Source organism: Capra hircus, chromosome 1, assembly GCF_001704415.2.
Source record: "Capra hircus breed San Clemente chromosome 1, ASM170441v1, whole genome shotgun sequence".
NCBI classification, from domain to species: Eukaryota; Metazoa; Chordata; class Mammalia; order Artiodactyla; family Bovidae; genus Capra; species Capra hircus.
The window spans coordinates 139,855,203-139,872,212 of record NC_030808.1 but is presented as its reverse complement, the minus strand read 5'-3'; the positions used below and the strand labels follow the sequence as shown (position 1 = coordinate 139,872,212).

General features: G+C 45.7%; 1 protein-coding gene across 1 annotated transcript in view; it reads left to right on the top strand.

The window, feature by feature from the left end:
- Nucleotides 1–17,010, top strand: part of DSCAM (DS cell adhesion molecule) — an 833,405-nt gene that overhangs the window by 703,529 nt on the left and 112,866 nt on the right. Inside the window, exons 17-18 of the mRNA XM_018051616.1 lie at nt 13,077–13,317; nt 14,955–15,101. Coding sequence (XP_017907105.1) covers nt 13,077–13,317; nt 14,955–15,101 — 388 coding nt within the window. The remainder of the gene's footprint in view (nt 1–13,076; nt 13,318–14,954; nt 15,102–17,010) is intronic.

The window sequence follows — 17,010 nt, the reverse complement described above, 5'->3', positions numbered from 1 at the left end:
CTAAATGAATTCTTTCCTGGCTGGGCTTTGGCTATGCCCTTCATTTCCCCACAGAAACTTCCACATTGCCCTCCTCACTGTCTCCCTGGTCTGAACTCAGGGCATCTCCCCTGTCCCTGCCAGTTCTGTCTGACTGACTCCACTACCAGGCTCTGGGACACTTAGCCATCACCATTCTGGCATAGTTGGTGTCTCAGAAATCTTCTCTAGCTTTGCTGAGCTTCAGAGGCCACTGTCCCCTCCTCAGCAGCTGCCTGAATTGGACATAGACCCTTAGGAAGGATACAGGGCATCTAGAGACCCTGATGTTAGGTGGAGGTTATTCCTGGAGACCTCAGAGCTGGTAGATACAAACTGATCCTGGTCTGCACATGTGCTGTGAATTTCTCTGTTTGACCATCAGCAGAAACCACTGATAAACTTATACAGCTGGTGAGAAATACTCTATGTTGCTCCCAGAGAGTGAGATTTGCAAAGGACAGCAGAATTCAAAAGAAGGAGGGGTCTAGCAAAGTAGCCAGAGAAGGCAATGGCACCCCACTCCAGTACTGTTGCCTGGAAAATCCCATGGACAGAGGAGCCTGGTGGGCTGCAGTCCATGGGGTCACTAAGAGTCGGACACGACTGAAGTGACTTAGCAGCAGCAGCAGCAGCAAGAGTAGCTACTCAACAGTTGTTTGTTGTTGGGATGCCTGAATGAATGTGTGAACAAATGAATGAGATGAGAGCCACCCTTAAGTTTAGAAATAGAATAAATAGGTCCTGGTGTGCAGTAGTTAACCTCAAGTTCATCCCACAATATTCTCCAAACCTGTTTCTAAAATTCTGCATTTGTGTTCCAAGCACACCCTTGGTTGCCATCTCCTCCTGGGCTGTCAAGTCTGACCAGCCTACGGTGACCATCAGCTCCAAGGCCAAGTTCTTGGCCTCTCCAGATGGTACACAGTTCAAACACTTTGTCATTCATGGTTACTTCTTGAGCTCCTTTGTCTGTTGTTTTTGTGGTTCAATTGTTGTTTGCTAAGTTGTGTCTGACTCTTTGCATCCCCATGGACTGCAGCACCCCAGGCTTTCCTGTACTCCACCAGCTCCTGGAATTTGCTCAAACTCATGTCCATTGTGTCAGTGATGCCATCCAAACATCTCATTCTCTGTCGTCCCCCTCTCCTCCTGCCTTCTATCTTTCCCGGATTCAGGGTCTTTTCCAATTAGTCAGTTTTTCACATCAGGTGGCCGAAATATTGGAGCTTAGCTTCAGCATCAGTCCTTCCAGTGAATATTCAGGGTTGATTTCCTTTAGGATTGACTGGTTTGATCTCCTTGCTGTCCAAACAGTGTCTCATTGTCAGATCACATATCCAATTTTTATTTCACACCATGTGGCCCCTTGTTCTTTACCTGTTCCTCAGTGAGCAGTAATACTGAAGGGGGAGCTGCCTGGCCACACACATCCCTTGTAGAAGACAATGACTGCTCTCTCAGTCGATGGGGCCAGCTGAGCCCCAGCAGGGCTCTGACCAATGAAGCATCTATTCCCCCTCCATCCTGCCCACCCCGTGAAGCAGTATCTTTGCTGCCTTCTGACTCCTAAGACCACAGAAGGCTTACAGTCCTAATTCCATTCATTCCCTTCTGTTCTGCAAAGATCAAAAAGAGGGTTTTTGGGGATCTGAAAAACTGGGGAATGCACAGCTGTTGGTTCTTAACTAAATAGTCCATTGCAAGCAAGGCCAGTGCTGAACCATTTCATGATTTTTTGTGATGACAACAGTGGTTCTCAGATTTGAGCATGCTCAGAACCCTGGGGAGGGCTTGTCAACACACAGACCAGTAGCCACCTCCTTGCAATATGTGTTTCTGACATCAGCAGGTCTGGGTGGGGTCCCAGCTTTTCCCTAGCGCCCCCACATTCCTACCATTCCCCCCAACTCCCCCAAAATTCCTGCGGACCCCTCCCTAAAGTTCCCCACCCTCCGTCCCTGGGTCATTTCTTGTACCTGCACCAGGCACAGCCGGGTCCACTGCCCCCTTCTTGGGAATCCCCCTGCTCCCATTGGGAAAAGGCATCTCTCACTTTTCCCTTCTGTGCCAACAGCCCCCTGTGCCAACCTTCAATGCTGCCAGCGTCACACTCTCTTTTAATCACAATTCACTGTACGTCTCTCCTACTCACAATGCCTTATACAGAAGAGACGCCAGCTCCTGGTGGTTACATTTAATGCATCCGTTCACTGAGCAAGTTATGGAATTTATGCTGTTTATATTGAGGAGCAATGAGAGGGACTGGAGGAAGCACACGGAGATGAAAGACTGTTTCCACCTCTGTAATAAAAGGGAAATAAGGACAGGTGACATTTTAAGTGAATCTGCAGGAAGCTGAAGGAAATGTTTTCAATCATGTTTCAACTGAGTCACTCGACATGCTGGCTTGATGTAGTGTTCCAAGTGTGGGATTCTGCAGTGGAGGCCTTGGGCTCCCCAGGCCATAAGCTGGATCTTGACATCCAGGATGGTCCACTCACCCACCAGCAGTGAGCAGGTGGAGGGGAGCATGCTGGAAACAGGACCTGGCCAGTGGTTTTCTGAACCTGAGATGCCACTTCTAATCCATCACATCCATGCTGGTGGTACTGTGAGCATTTGCCCATCCCTGATTTTCCCATCTCTGTAAGGAGCGGAACTCTGCCACAGGCAGTTTTCAGGCTGATTCCAGTGGACACGTAAAATACAGGCACTTGCGAACCACAGGAATAAATTGACACGGGGCTCCTGTTGTCATGGAGATCAAAAGAGACAGTTTCTTAAAGAAAGTGGGGGTCGGGAGGGATTTGGAGACTGGAGAAAGGGCTTCTGGGAAGATGAAAGAAGGCTGTTTAGGGAGACCACAGGAGGAAAAAAACAAACTGTCGAGGATGGAAGGGGAGAGAGAGTGCCACGGAAGGCAGATAAATGAGACAAATGAAAAGAGGTCTGGATCGTTCCTGATGCAAAGGTGAAGGAAAGAAAGGAAAATTCAACACAGAAAAATAATGAGTTCTCACAAGAGAAACAGCATTGTAGAGGTAAAGACTTCTTTTGGAATTGCAGTGCATTCGAAGGGATTTGAGACAACATAAAGCCAGAACACTCAGACGTCAAAGCCATCTGTAAACAGCAGCATCTTCCTGCCTGCAGAGACACTCAGATTCCTGGATTCTTGATTATGGGGTGAAGGGAGCCCTCCTTCGCTTTAGACTGTTTGTTTGTTTGTTCCAATCACTTATTTTCTAAAGTCTTCCTTTGAGAGGGCTGGTTGCCAGGAGAGGTTTGCTATAAATCCATTGGCCTGTCTTCAAGGACCCTTATTATAAACTTGTATAAACCACTGACTGGCTGACAAGTGAATAGCCCTTCTGGAATCCTTATTTTAAGCAGGAAACAAAAATTGACAACATTTTCCAGATAAATTAGCTCTTCAGAAGCTATTTTCTTCCCTGATATGGCCTAGGAAATGACATCACTTCAATTCAGTCAATCAGTCATGTCTGACTCTTTGCGACCCCATGAATCGCAGCACGCCAAGCCTCCCTGTCCATCACCAACTCCCGGAGTTCACTCAGATTCACATCCATCGAGTCAGTGATGCCATCCAGCCATCTCATCCTCTGTAATCCCCTTCTTCTCCTGCCCCCAATCCCTCCCAGCATCAAAGTCTTTTCCAATGAGTCAACTCTTCGCATGAGGTGGCCAAAGTACTGGAGCTTCAGCTTCAGCATCATTCCTTCCAAAGAAATCCCAGGGTTGATCTCCTTCAGAATGGACTAGTTGGATCTCCTTGCAGTCCAAGAGACTCTCAAGAGTCTTCTCCAACACCACAGTTCAAAAGCATCAATTCTTCGGCACTCAGCCTTCTTCACAGTACAACTCTCACATCCATACATGACTACTGGAAAAACCATAGCCTTGACTAGACTGACCTTAGTCGGCAAAGTAATGTCTCTGCTTTTGAATATGCTATCTAGGTTGGTCATAACTTTCCCTCTAAGGAGTAAGCGTCTTTTAATTTCATGGCTGCAGTCACCATCTGCAGTGATTTTGGAGCCCCAAAAAACAAAGTCCGACACTGCTTCCACTGTTTCTCCATCTATTTCTCATGAAGTGATGGGACCGGATGCCATGATCTTTGTTTTCTGAATGTTGAGCTTTAAGCCAACTTTTTCACTCTCCTCTTTCACTTTCATCAAGAGGCTTTTTAGTTCCTCTTTAGTTCCTTTAGTTCCTCTTCACTTCACGCCATAAGGGTGGTGTCATCTGCATATCTGAGGTGATTGATATTTCTCCCAGCAATAAGAAAATAACATGGACCCCTCCAAATCCTGCTCAGATGGTAAAGAATCTGCCTGCAATACGGGAGACCCGGGTTCAATCCCTGGGTTGGGAAGATCCCCTGGAGAAGGAAAAGACAGCCTATTTCAGTATTCTTTCCTGGAGAATTCCATGGACAGAGGAACCTGGTGGGCTACAGTCCATGGAGTCACAAAGAGTGGGACATGACTGAGCAACTAACACTTTCACGTTCCTTCAAATCTTGTCTGGCTCTCCCATCTTGATGGATTGGCCACTATGTTACATATCAGCATGAAAGCCAGGTCTCAACTTGCACCCATGTGTCCAGACTGGGACACACTGCCTAAGAATTCCCTCTGAACTGGCTGACTCAGGCCTTTGTTAAATAGCTGTGTCATGGGTCTGGTGTCAGGGACCTCCTCTGCTTTTATACCCTCCTCATTCCCACCACGTACTTACATTCAGTAAGATATCAACCTTCACCTAAGGTCATTTTTACCCATCACTTTTTAGACCTCATAAATGCTCAGGTGATCAAATCAGTCAATCCTAAAGGAAGTCAACTCTGAATCTTCATTGGAAGGACTGATGCTGAAGCTGAAGTTTCAGTACTTTGGCCACTTGATGGTGAATAGCTGACTCATTGGAAAAGACCCTAATGCTGGGAAAGATTGGGGGCAGGAAAAGAAGGGGGTTACAGAGGATTAGATGGTTAGATGGCATCAATGACTTGATGGATGGATGTGAGAGTTGGACCATAAAGAAACGAGTGCTGATGAATTGATGCTTTTGAACTGTGGTATTGGAAAAGACTCTTGAGGGTCCCTTGGACTGCAAGGAGATCCAACAAGTCCATCCTTGAGGAAATCAATACTGATAATTCATTGGAAAGACTGATGCTGAAGCTTCAATACTTTGGCTACCAAAGTATTGGTGAAGAGCTGACTCACTGGAAAAGACCCTGATGCTGGGAATGATTGAAGGCAGGAGGAGAAGGGGACAACAAGGATGAGATGGTTAGATGGCATCACCAACTCAATGGACATGAGTCTGAGCAAACTCCAGGAGCTGGTGACGGGCAGGGAGGCGTGGTATGCTGCAGTCCATGGAGTCACAAAAAGTTGGACATGAATGAGTGACTGAACTGAACTGAACTCTGCTTACAAGTTAAATAAGGAGGGTGGCAATATACACCCTTGACTTAGTCCTTTCCCAATTTGCAACCAGTCTATTGCTCCATGCCTGGTCCTAACTGTTGATTCTTGACCTGTATGCAGGTTTCACAGGAGGCAGGTAAGATGTCTTATATTCCCATCTCATAAGAATTTTCCACAGCTTGTTGTGATATACACAGTCAAAGGCTTTAGCATAGTCAGTGAAGCAGAAGAAGATGTTTTTCTGGAATTCTCTTGCTTTTTCTACCATCCAATGGATGTTGGCAATTTGATCTCTCGTTCCTCTGCCTTTTCTAAATCCAACTTGAATATTTGGAAGTTCTCAGTTCACATACTGTTGAAGCCTAGCTTGGCAAATTTTGTGAATTACTTTGAGAGCATATGAAATGAATGCAATTGTGCAGTAGGTTGAACATTCTTTGGCATTGCCCTTCTTTGGGATTGGAATGAACACTGACGTTTTCCAGTCCTGTGGCCACCACTGAGTTTTCTAAATTTGCTAGCATATTGAGTGCAGTACTTTAAAAGCATCATCTTTTAGGATTTGAAATAGCTTAGCTGGGATTTCATCTAGCTTTGTTCATAGTGATTTTTGCTAAGGCCCACTTGACTTCTCACTCCGAGATGTCTGGCTCTAGGTGAATGATCACACCATCATGGTTACGAGTTGATGGTGGATGAAGTGAAAAGTGACAGTTGCTTAGTTGTGTCCAACTCTTTGTGACCCCATGGAATGTAGCCCACCAGGCTCCTCTGTCCATGGGATTCTCCAGGCAAGAAGAGTAGAGTTGGTTGCCATTTTATTCTCCAAGAGATCTTCCCAACCCAGGAATCAAACCTGGGTCTCCCGCATTGCAAGAGGACTCTTTACCACCTGAGCCACCTTATGCAATATTGATGGTGGGTGGGAGAGTGCCAGTGGAGGACAGAGAATGGAGAGGACTCCTGGGGTGGAGGCAGTCACAGGAGGCTCCCCAAGGAGTTAGAAGTTGAGCTGGCCATGGGATGAGTCAAGTTTGGACAGTAGGAAAAAGGAAGAAATGTGTTCTCTGATGGGGACTTCCATGAGATGGGAAAGTGTAAGAGAGCTGGGATCCCCATGCTTACTCAAGTGCTTGAGGATCCGAGGGGAATGGGCATCCGGGGATGTTAGTCTGGAAACACTGCCATGGGGCTCAGAACTTAACAGCAGGCACTGCTGAGATTGAGGGAGAATAAGGGCATGATCAAAGCGGCTTCTTAGAAATCTGTCTTCTCCAGTATCTTGCAACCCAGATTCAAACGTGTTTCAGGACCCCTACCTGATTTTTTCTTCCATGTTTCTTCCTTTGCTGTGCTTAGTCACTCAGTAGTATCTCTTTTGTGACTGCATGGACTGTAGCCCACCAGGCTCCTCTGTCCATAGGATTCTCCAGGCAAGAGTACTGGGCTGGGTTGCCATGCCTTCCTCCAAGGGATCTTCCCAACCTAGGTATGGAAGCCAGATCTCCCACACTGCAGGCAGATTCTTTACCATCTGACCTACCAGGGAAGCCCCGCTGCTGCTGCTGCTGCTGCTGCTAAGGCGCTTCAGTCGTGTCCGACGCTGTGTGATCCCATAGACGGCAGCCCACCAGGCTCCCCTGTCCCTGGGATTCTCCAGTCAAGAACACTGGAGTGGGGTGCCATTTCCTTCTCCAATGCAGGAAAGTGAAAAGTGAAAGTGAAGTCACTGAGTCGTGTCCAACTCTCAGCAGCCCCATGGACTGCAGCACGCCAGGCTCCTCCGTCCATGGGATTTTCCAGGCAAGCGTACTGGAGTGGGGTGCCATTGCCTTCTCCGAGGGAAGACCTACTGTCTTCCTATTCCACAAACAATTATTTTTGAGCCATTTATTCAACTGTTCTTTGAGGCTATTTAACAGCCCTAGAAGGGTATCCTAACAAGTGTCTTCCCATTTGAATGCCTTCTCTTCACATGCCAGCCAACCATCTCACTTTATTTCAAGTAGACACATGCTCCAGGAAGTCATGTTTCAGTATCATCCAAAATAGTTTTTAAAGTAAGGGATATTACATTATGACGCAACTTGTCTTAGGATGATATGAAACCTACTGCTGCTGCTGCTGCTAAGTCACTTCAGTTGTGTCCGACTCTGTGCGACCCCATAGACAGTAGCCCACCAGGCTTCCCCATCCCTGGGATTCTCCAGGCAAGAACACTGGAGTGGGTTGCCATTTCCTTCTCCAATGCATGAAAATGAAATCGCTCACTCATGTCTGACTCCTCGAGACCCCATGGACTGTAGCTACCAGGCTCCTCCATCCATGGGATTTTCCAGACAAGAGTACTGGAGTGGGGTGCCATTTCCTTCTCCAGATATGAAACCTACCACCAGACAAATGATTGAAGTTCCTTTTTGGGTCCACACTCCCTGCCCTCACCCCACCATGGCTTGTTGCCCATACAGCTTAGAGAGTACTTTCAAAACACTTTGGAACTTGCATCAGAACCCCTAAAATGTACAATTATAGTGTATAAAGTTCTTGCATTTATGGACTTTTAAAAGACATCTGGTGTTTCTCAATATGAATATAAACCCTCAAGGATTTCTTAAGGTTAACACATCCCTAAGTGTAAATCTGACGAGTTAGCCTACAAATTAATAATAGAACTTAAACTTTGACTGTGGTAGTTATAATTTTCACTTATTTTTGCACATGAAAACATAATACTTTCTCTTTGTGTGATTTGTTAAATTTTTCTTTGATTAAATTTTTTGTTTCATGTAACTTTATAAACCTAGTTATCAAGCTTTGCAAAAAGGAGAGAATTTATTGGGGCTGAGTGGTGGAAATTAAAGACAACTCATGGGAAAACCTGGGTTAGAATTCCACCTCTGCATTTACCTTGAGGAATATGTTTTTAACCTCTTTGACCTTTAGTTTCTTCCTCTGTAAGAAGAAGAATGATACTTCTTGGGGTTGTTGTGACAATAAGCAGTGATAGATGGGTAGATGAATAGATAGATAATCTCACTTATTACACTGATTGGGGAAATCACAGTCTCAGTCGGTGAAGATGACAGAGATGATGGAATGGAGGAGATGGTGGAAGGACAGAGGTAACTAGCGGCAGTGATGTTGGGTCTGAGTCAGTGACAGGTGATGGTGGTCATGATGATGCTGATGGTGATGTGGGTGTCAGTGGTAATGGCAATGGAAGTATTGCAGGTGCAGCAGTGATTTATGGTGGAGGTAGTGATAAGAATGGTTGTAAACGTGGAGAGATGGAGGCAGCATTGGGTAATGGTGGTGGAGGTGGTGGTGATGTTGGTACCCATGGTAGCAATGTTGGTAGTGATGGTCTTGATGCTTGTGATGGATGTGGTGCCAGTGATGAAGGTGGTGATCGTGATGGTGATGGAGGTGATGATGCTGGTGATGAGGTGGTAGCAGTGATGAGTGGTGATGATGGAGCATGGAGTAACAGAGGTGGTTAGAAGTAGTGGTGTTCACGCTGATAGTAGTGATGGTGATGATGATGATTCAGTGGTTCAGGTGGTGATTCTTGATTGGGGTGGTTACTGTGGTCATGGTGAGAGGAAGCTATTGTTGTAATTGAATTAGAAAGAGAAATAACCTAGAGGCAACTTTAGCACACTAGCTTTTATTAAAATTGCTTTATTGGGATGAAGTTAGCACACCATCACAGTCACTGTTTTAAGGTTACAATTCCATGGTTTTTTAGTATGCTTGCAGAGGCGCACAGCCATTACCAGAATCTAAATTTATTAAAATTTCATTGCCCACAACAAAACCCATACCTGTTAGTAGTCACTCCCCATCCCCCCACGCAACCTTCCTAGATGGTTTTCAGAGCCTTTGGAGGCCTGCGAGCTGTAGAATCAGAAGTGTATGATTCATTCGTAAGAAAAATCCATCACTTTATCAGGTGTGACAGTTCCTTCTGCATGATAACTAGAGATTGTATTAAAGCCCTGAAAGAAAAGACATCAGCTCACTTCAAATATATGCCTTCAAATGTATACCCTCAGATAACTCAGCTGTACCTGTTCAACATATATCCCTTCAAAATCAGAATATTCAGAAACCTGGAGGAGAATTCTCTCCCTGGTTATCTGTGATAAACACAGTCCCTTAAGTTAGTTACCACATCTGAAAAAATAACGGCAAATAATGCTATCTCATTAACAGTCAGTTGAAACACAACTCCTTGAAATAAGACACCCATCCACTTCTGGGACTTCAGTCCAATAAACGAACTTAAACTGTATCACAGTATGCACTGTATCACAAAGGTTAATTGGTGGTAGGAAATAAGGAATAAGAAACAATATCCCTTGCAATGGGAAAATGGTTCAATAAAACATGGCATATGATTTTTAAAGACCATTAACATGAAATATGATCATAATAGCCTATTAAATGAAAAAAATAAGACACCAAACTCTGCAGAGTATGAAGACGACCATGTGGGAAACAAAAATTTCAACTTTGCTTAGAGAGATAGGAATGTTATCAAAATTTGAATAGCAATTACATAGGAAGGTTGGCGATATACTTTTAGTATTATAAAAAATATTTTCTACAAGATATTTTGCAGAAGAACCTAATAAGCAAAAATAACCTTCCTGCTGCTGCTAAGTCGCTCCAGTCGTGTCCGACTCTGTGTGACCCCAGAGACGGATTCTCCAGGCAAGAACACTGGAGTAGGTTGCCATTTCCTTCACTGCTGCAGAATTAGCAGGACTAAAATGTATTTCTATGAAGAATGTAAAGAATGTTATATTTATTCTATACAAAATATTTAAACTCAACAGGACAAAAACCTCTGTATTGTCTATCATATACTTAAGCTAGTTAGAGTGTGTTTTCACCCATGGAGAGAGAAAAAGGAAGATATCTCCACCGATCTGTGCATCCAGATCACAGGTGTGATTAATCCCCTAAATCCAAGAAGGGAAATGTCAGCCAGCAGGGCCCTCTGCTTATAGAAGATTCAGCAGAACTGGGTGCTCTGTATAAACACTCTCTTGTGGGTATTTACCTCCTACCTGATCAGACTCCACAGCTCCTGTCCTGGGATCCAGACTCAGCATCTTAGGGAGCCTTAAATCATCATATTGAAAAATTAGAATACGTACAAATTAAAAAAAAATTCTTCACATTTGGCTAAGTGATGTATTTAACGTGAAAAAACTATGTGAAATAGGAGGAATGTCTTTGTTTTATATTTGATTTATCCACGGCTTTTGGAGGGAAATGAATTTTATTAATTGGTTAAATTGTTAACTGGTTAATTGGTTAAGCAATTGAGGTAAAACAAATTCCAGGTAATGGAAGTCTCAAAATCGGAAATCTTTAGATGTGATTTTTAGCAAAGCGAAGAGCAAGATGAAAAGCTGTGGTTCATCGATGCAAAACAGGAAAGCACAGACATCCGCTTCGGATAAAAAAGGTGTGAGCTTTTACATCAAGGTCTGTAAGTTCCAACTTGACTGCAGAAGTGATGGTTTCTAGGGCTGTTTTTTTGATATCTATTTAGACTATGTAAATGCATGAAACCCAATGGGCTGTTGAGAAAAGCAGTGGGACCCAAGAAAACAATAAATGAGGAAATGTGCTTGGAAAAAAGATGAGATTTTACTGCTCTTGTGTAGCTCAGACAAAGTCCTAAAGACAGCAGAGACATTCATTCCATGAGGAAGCCGGCATGATGAGCTGTCCACAGAAGTCTGCTGAATCTGTACTGCTGTCTGCTCATGAACTTCTTCCTGTCGGTTGTCCAGGGCGATCCCCCAGGCCTGCCCTGCCCAACCCCCCACTCCCCGGAGCAGATCCACCTTGTCTGTTCTCTGCCTGCCATTCCTCACCCCTGTGCATTCCTCATCTCTCCCCACCGTCCATCCTTGCTGCTCAGTCTCTCACCCCATGCCCTCCCCCCTTTTCCGGAGCCCTGGCCGTCCTTCCAGGCCTGCCTGCGGTCAGCATCTTCTGACTGCTTCAGACCACTCTCCCTTCACCACTTTCTGGATGCCTGCTAGCCTCCTGTCCACTGCCACACACTTGGGTACTTCAGATTTCTCTACAGCTTCCTAAGTGTTTGTTTCCTCTCTCCAGCGGGGCTGTAGACATTTTCAGGGCTGAGAAAGCTTTTCAGAGCCCTGAGAGATCCACAGCTTGTACTGAAATACACGCACATGCACAGACACATTCACATACATACACATATATGCTCATATATATGTACGCACAGACATAATACAGATATATACACGCATACTCACACATGTACCCATATATCTGTTGATTGTCTGAAAACTTACAATACCTTTGTAACTATAGAGCATCACTTTGGTGTTCTTAAAACATACTTGAAAATAGTCTGGATTCTTAAAAAAAAAAAAGAATAAATTCAACATAGCAGTGAAAACTGTTCTGTCTTCTACTAGACTGACCCCTTTATCCTTTTCAGAGAGAAGCTAGCTCCAGCCTTCCCTTGCCCAGCTTAAATCACCATAAAATGATTCCAGAGTGACTCAGACCTTAACAAAAGAGATTTGCCTTCTTGCCAGGGGTGGACTCCTGTTCACATTCAGCTTTCAACCTGGAAACACCTTTATTCTGGAATATTCCATTAGAGTGTAAGCTCCATGCAGGCAGGGACCTTTTTTAAAAAATCACTTCCGTTCTCCAGTGCCTGGGACCATGTAGCAGAGTGGAGCTCAGTCGGTTTTGCTCGGTGAACACATGAACATCAGTCTCACGAGACGATGGTTGATGGAGGCTGAGGTGCCGCAAACTCAATCTATCTTTTAAAACTCTACCACCACTTAGAGAAGCCAGCGGCCCAGCAGCTTGACAGAGGGCCTGGGTGCCCAGGCGCTGCAGTGGACTCTTCTCCTATCTCTGCTGTTTGCGTGACCTCCTGTGTCCGTGAGGGTCCCGAGGTGCTGTGTCCCAGGTGGTGGCGAGGGCCGGGTGTATCCATGCAGGTGAAGGCAGAGCGCCTGGCCACAGGCATCCTCTAGGAATGAGTTTGCTGCTATAGCTGCTATTACTACTGCCATATCTGTATGATTTTCATACTCAGTCAGTTTCATTTTTGTCTCCCTACGATATAGGCAGGTGCTGGTTTATCTCCTGTCCCACCTCAAGTATTCTTTTTTTCTGTAAATATTATTTTTTTCAATCAGAATAAAGTTGCTTTATAATGTCATGTTGGTTTCTACTGTACAACAGTGTGAATCAGCTACATGGGTACATATATCCCCTCCCTCTTGAACCTCTCTGCCCCCTTCCCAACCCTCTAGGTCATCACAGGGCATGGAGCTGAGCTCCCTGTGATATACAGCAGCTTCCACTAGCTCTCTATTTTATCTGTCTGTATATATCAATGCTACTCTCTCGATTCATCCTACCCTCTCATTCCGTCCTGTGTCTATACCTCCATTCTCTATGGCAGCATCTCTATTCCTGTCCTGCAAACAGATTCATCTGTACCATTTTTTTTTTTTAGATTCCACATATATGCGTTAATATATGGTATTTGTTCTTCTCTTTCCTGCTTAGGCTCCCAAGAAACATTTGCAAAATGGGATTATCCGTGGCTACCAGATTGGTTACCGGGAGTACAGCACCGGCGGCAACTTCCAATTCAACATCATCAGTATCGACACCACGGGGGACAGTGAGATTTACACCCTGGACAACCTCAACAAGTTCACCCAGTATGGCCTGGTGGTGCAGGCCTGCAACCGGGCCGGGACGGGGCCTTCTTCTCAGGAAATCATCACCACCACCCTCGAGGACGGTAGGTGCCTGGCCCCCTGCAGGCTGTGCAGGGGCGATGTCAGCCTGGCCGGCTGGAACCGGGGCTTTCTTCCAGCGGGAAGCGTGTCCTAATTAACTCGCAGGCTGCCTGGATTCGGCGCCCTGGATGCATCTTGATGGAAAAGCCAAATCCACTCCCTTTTCAGCATCTTTCTCCTGCATTTCAAGCCCAAGAGGGGGACTTCTGCCAAGTGAATCCAAGCCTCTCCCTATGACTGCAGCAGTCTGGGCACAATGTAGAAATTCGATTTTCTAAAAATTTCTCATAAGTCAACGTTAAGGAGGGCTTCACCCCCCTCTCTTCCTTTCTTCTTTTTTAATCATTGCTTTTTATTTTCAAGCATTCTAAGACCAGAGAACAGACATGAGCAGACTTCCGGGAGCAAATCTCACGGTGACCGCACGCCCCCTAGTGGCCAAAAGGAATTACTATACACTCCCACGTTGACAGCCTAAAAGCTCACATTCTCCCGCAGTGCATGAAAATCAGGGTGTCTACATGGCTGATTCATGTCAAAGTATGGCACAACCCACTACAATATTGCAAAGTAATTAGCCTCCAATTAAAATAAGTAAATTTAAAAAAGAGAAAATCAGGGTGTCTAGAAGCATCATCGTTCAGGTGCAGAGGCCAAATACCAAGTTAGCTGTAGCAGGAGGTGGCAGATTTTCCTGAAGAAGGCTGGCATGGCAGTTACCTCTTGTGCTTTGAGAACACAAGTGGTAACTTGCATCTATAATTTCTGACCTAAAGAACAACTGAGAAAAAAACTCCTGACCATTTTTATAGGGAGGGCTAGTAAATGGAAATCCAGGATTTTCTTTCCATCTTCATAGTCCCTGCAGTTGTGGTGAGATAGGCCTCTGGGTTTGCACTTCGATGTTTATTTTTCATTGATGTTTCTGATTCAGTCACTATTTTCCCCCGTTTCCCAGTAATGATGTTTAAGGTTTGCATAAACTCGACGTGAAATACCCTTCTAGCCTCTATCCTAGCCCATTTTCTCTTTCCTCTGATGGGTGGCCTAGGATTGAAAGGGGCACTGCTGGGGTTGGAGCAGTAAGTGCAGCATGTCTGCTTTTGAGCTTTTAATTCACACTCCAGACATTGCTCAGCACCAGGGGACTTACTGTATTGTTGTTGATGTTCAGTTGCTAAGTCTTGTCTGACTCTTTGCCACCCCATGGACTGCAGCACTTCAGGCTCCTCTGTCCTCAGCTATCTCCTGGAGTTGGCTGAAATTCATGTCTATTGAGTCGGTGATGCCATCTAACCACCTCATCCTCACAGTAGTTTGCAAGAATGTTGGGGAAATAAGCCAGACCAGCAATGGTCTTTAATTCATGCAATAGGGTCAGAAGTGTTCTCAACTCTCTAAGCCAGGGGCGAGCTGCTTGAAAGTGAAGCAGTTATTCTGCAAAGAGAGACTGGAAGTCTTATGAAGTCATTGTATTTTACCGAGTTATCCTATTTGTACAGGAAAGTGGTACTCATTTTTCCCCTTAATTTGGGGGATTGAGTGCAGTTTTTTTTTCTTTTGCTTGCACTTTTGAAATATTAAACTCATGTTGCTTATTCAGTATCAGTTTTTATAGAGTCTAATTATCTCATTTCAGTGCCCAGTTACCCCCCCGAAAATGTCCAAGCCATAGCAACATCACCAGAAAGCATATCAATATCCTGGTCCACGCTTTCCAAGGAAGCCTTGAATGGAATTCTCCAGGGGTTCAGAGTCATTTACTGGGCCAACCTCATGGATGGAGGTAAGAGGATTAAACGACGGACAATGGAATTTGTACCTGCCCCCTCCTGCCCTGGGATTCAGTACAGGCTGGGCACTTCTTTATCTCTGAGTACTTTCCTCGTTCCTCACACTGTTCTGTTCCTGTCTCATATCTGACATTTCAACAGGTGTGCACAGCTGCTTAAAACATTGGTGCTGGGGTTTTAGTCCCTAAATCATGTCTGATTCTTTTATGATCTCATGGACTGTAGCATGCCAGGCTCCTCTGTCCATGGGATTTTCCAGGCAAGAATCCTGGAGTGGGTAGCCATGCCCTTCTGCAGTTGATCTCCTCGACCCAGGTATCAAGCCTGTGTCTCCAGCATTGCAGGCGGATTCGTTACTGCTGAGCCACCCAAGAAGCCCTTTTAAAACATCATATACTTTCCAAATTTGAAGGATAGGAGGGGGTGGCTGGCACTTGGGATATCTAGGAATAGAAGTGTTTTCCTAATTATGAGTATCTATGTCAAGCCTCTGAAGGCAGCACCAAAACCTTGATCTGTATCTAGAAAGTTCTACGTGACGTGTGTCCTAAAAGACTGACCCCTTCCTGTTCCTGACAGGACTCAGCAGGGAAAGTCCGTGAGCTCCTGTAGTTGAACTGGAAGGGGTTCAGGAAGGATACTGGAACCAGAGGGTATTACTATCCCCGCGATGTTTTGGCTCCTTTTTCTTTTTTTCCCCTCCTCCGTCCTCTCTTTCTTCATTCTTCTTGTTTCTTTCTTTCTTTCTTTTCTTTCTTTGCTTTCAAGTTATAGGACAAAATCCTCCTGTTTAGGGGCAGGATGTAGCACAAGAGAGGGTCAGCTCGGAGGATAGCAAGACTGGGGCTCCAAGCATCTCAGCAGAACATAGCTCTGTTTCTCCGCTTGCAGAGGTTGGTGCCCCTGAGCCAGGCTGAGCCCCACTCCACGAGCAGGACAGGCTCACCCTGAACTACAACCCCTAACATGAAAGGCCCTGCTCTCTGCTTGTGGACCAAGGCTGGGGCCTCCCATGCCTGCACCCTTCCCCAGGCCCTATTTACAGCCTCCTTCCATCGCCCCCAGCTCCCAAGGTGCCTCACCACCCTTCTTTCAGCCCTTCTGATGGTCCCAGTCGAGGTCCCTGGAGCACCTCCCACTCTTGCTCAGGCCCACCTGGGTCTGCTCTGACGACCCAGGTAAACAGAACACACTGGGCCTCAGAGGCTGCAGAGATCTGCTCTTGTGCTCAGTAGCTCAGTTGTGTCCGACTCTATGACCCCATGGACTGTAGCCCGCAGGTTCCTCTATCCATAGCATTTCCCAGGCAGGAATACTGGAGCGGGTTGCCATGGTGCGAGAATAAAGGATGGAAGACACCTCAGCAAAGGCAGCTTAATAAATGTGCTAAGTACACAGCTGGGTCTGAGGCTGACTGAGCTGTTTATGTCTGTAACCAGACTTGCATCTCAGAGCTGAAGATCAGCCCCAATTCCTCCTGGAGTCCAGGGTAGCACTTTGCACAGCGCCAGCAGGGGGAGACATTGATTCACCTTCTGAGCATCTTCTCGGTGCGAAGCTCCTGCCAGACGCTGAGGATGCAGCTCCTCTCAGATGGATGCTCTAGTCTAGTGAGAAGGGGAGGATGCTCTGAAAAGAGAACCACAAGCCGAGCGGTTCTCTGGGCGCAGACAGCCCCACCGAGGGACGGAGTGAAACAGATGACTCACTTCACTTCATCCCCCAAAAAGGGCTTTAACAATCCCATGGACGTCAAGTACGTTGTTTAGTTGCTCAGCTGTGTCCAGCTCATTATGACACCATGGACTGTAGCTCTTCTGTCCATGGGATTCTCCAGACAAGAATCCTGGAGTGGGTTACCATTTCCTTCTTGAGGCTATCTTCCCAACCCAGGGATCAAGC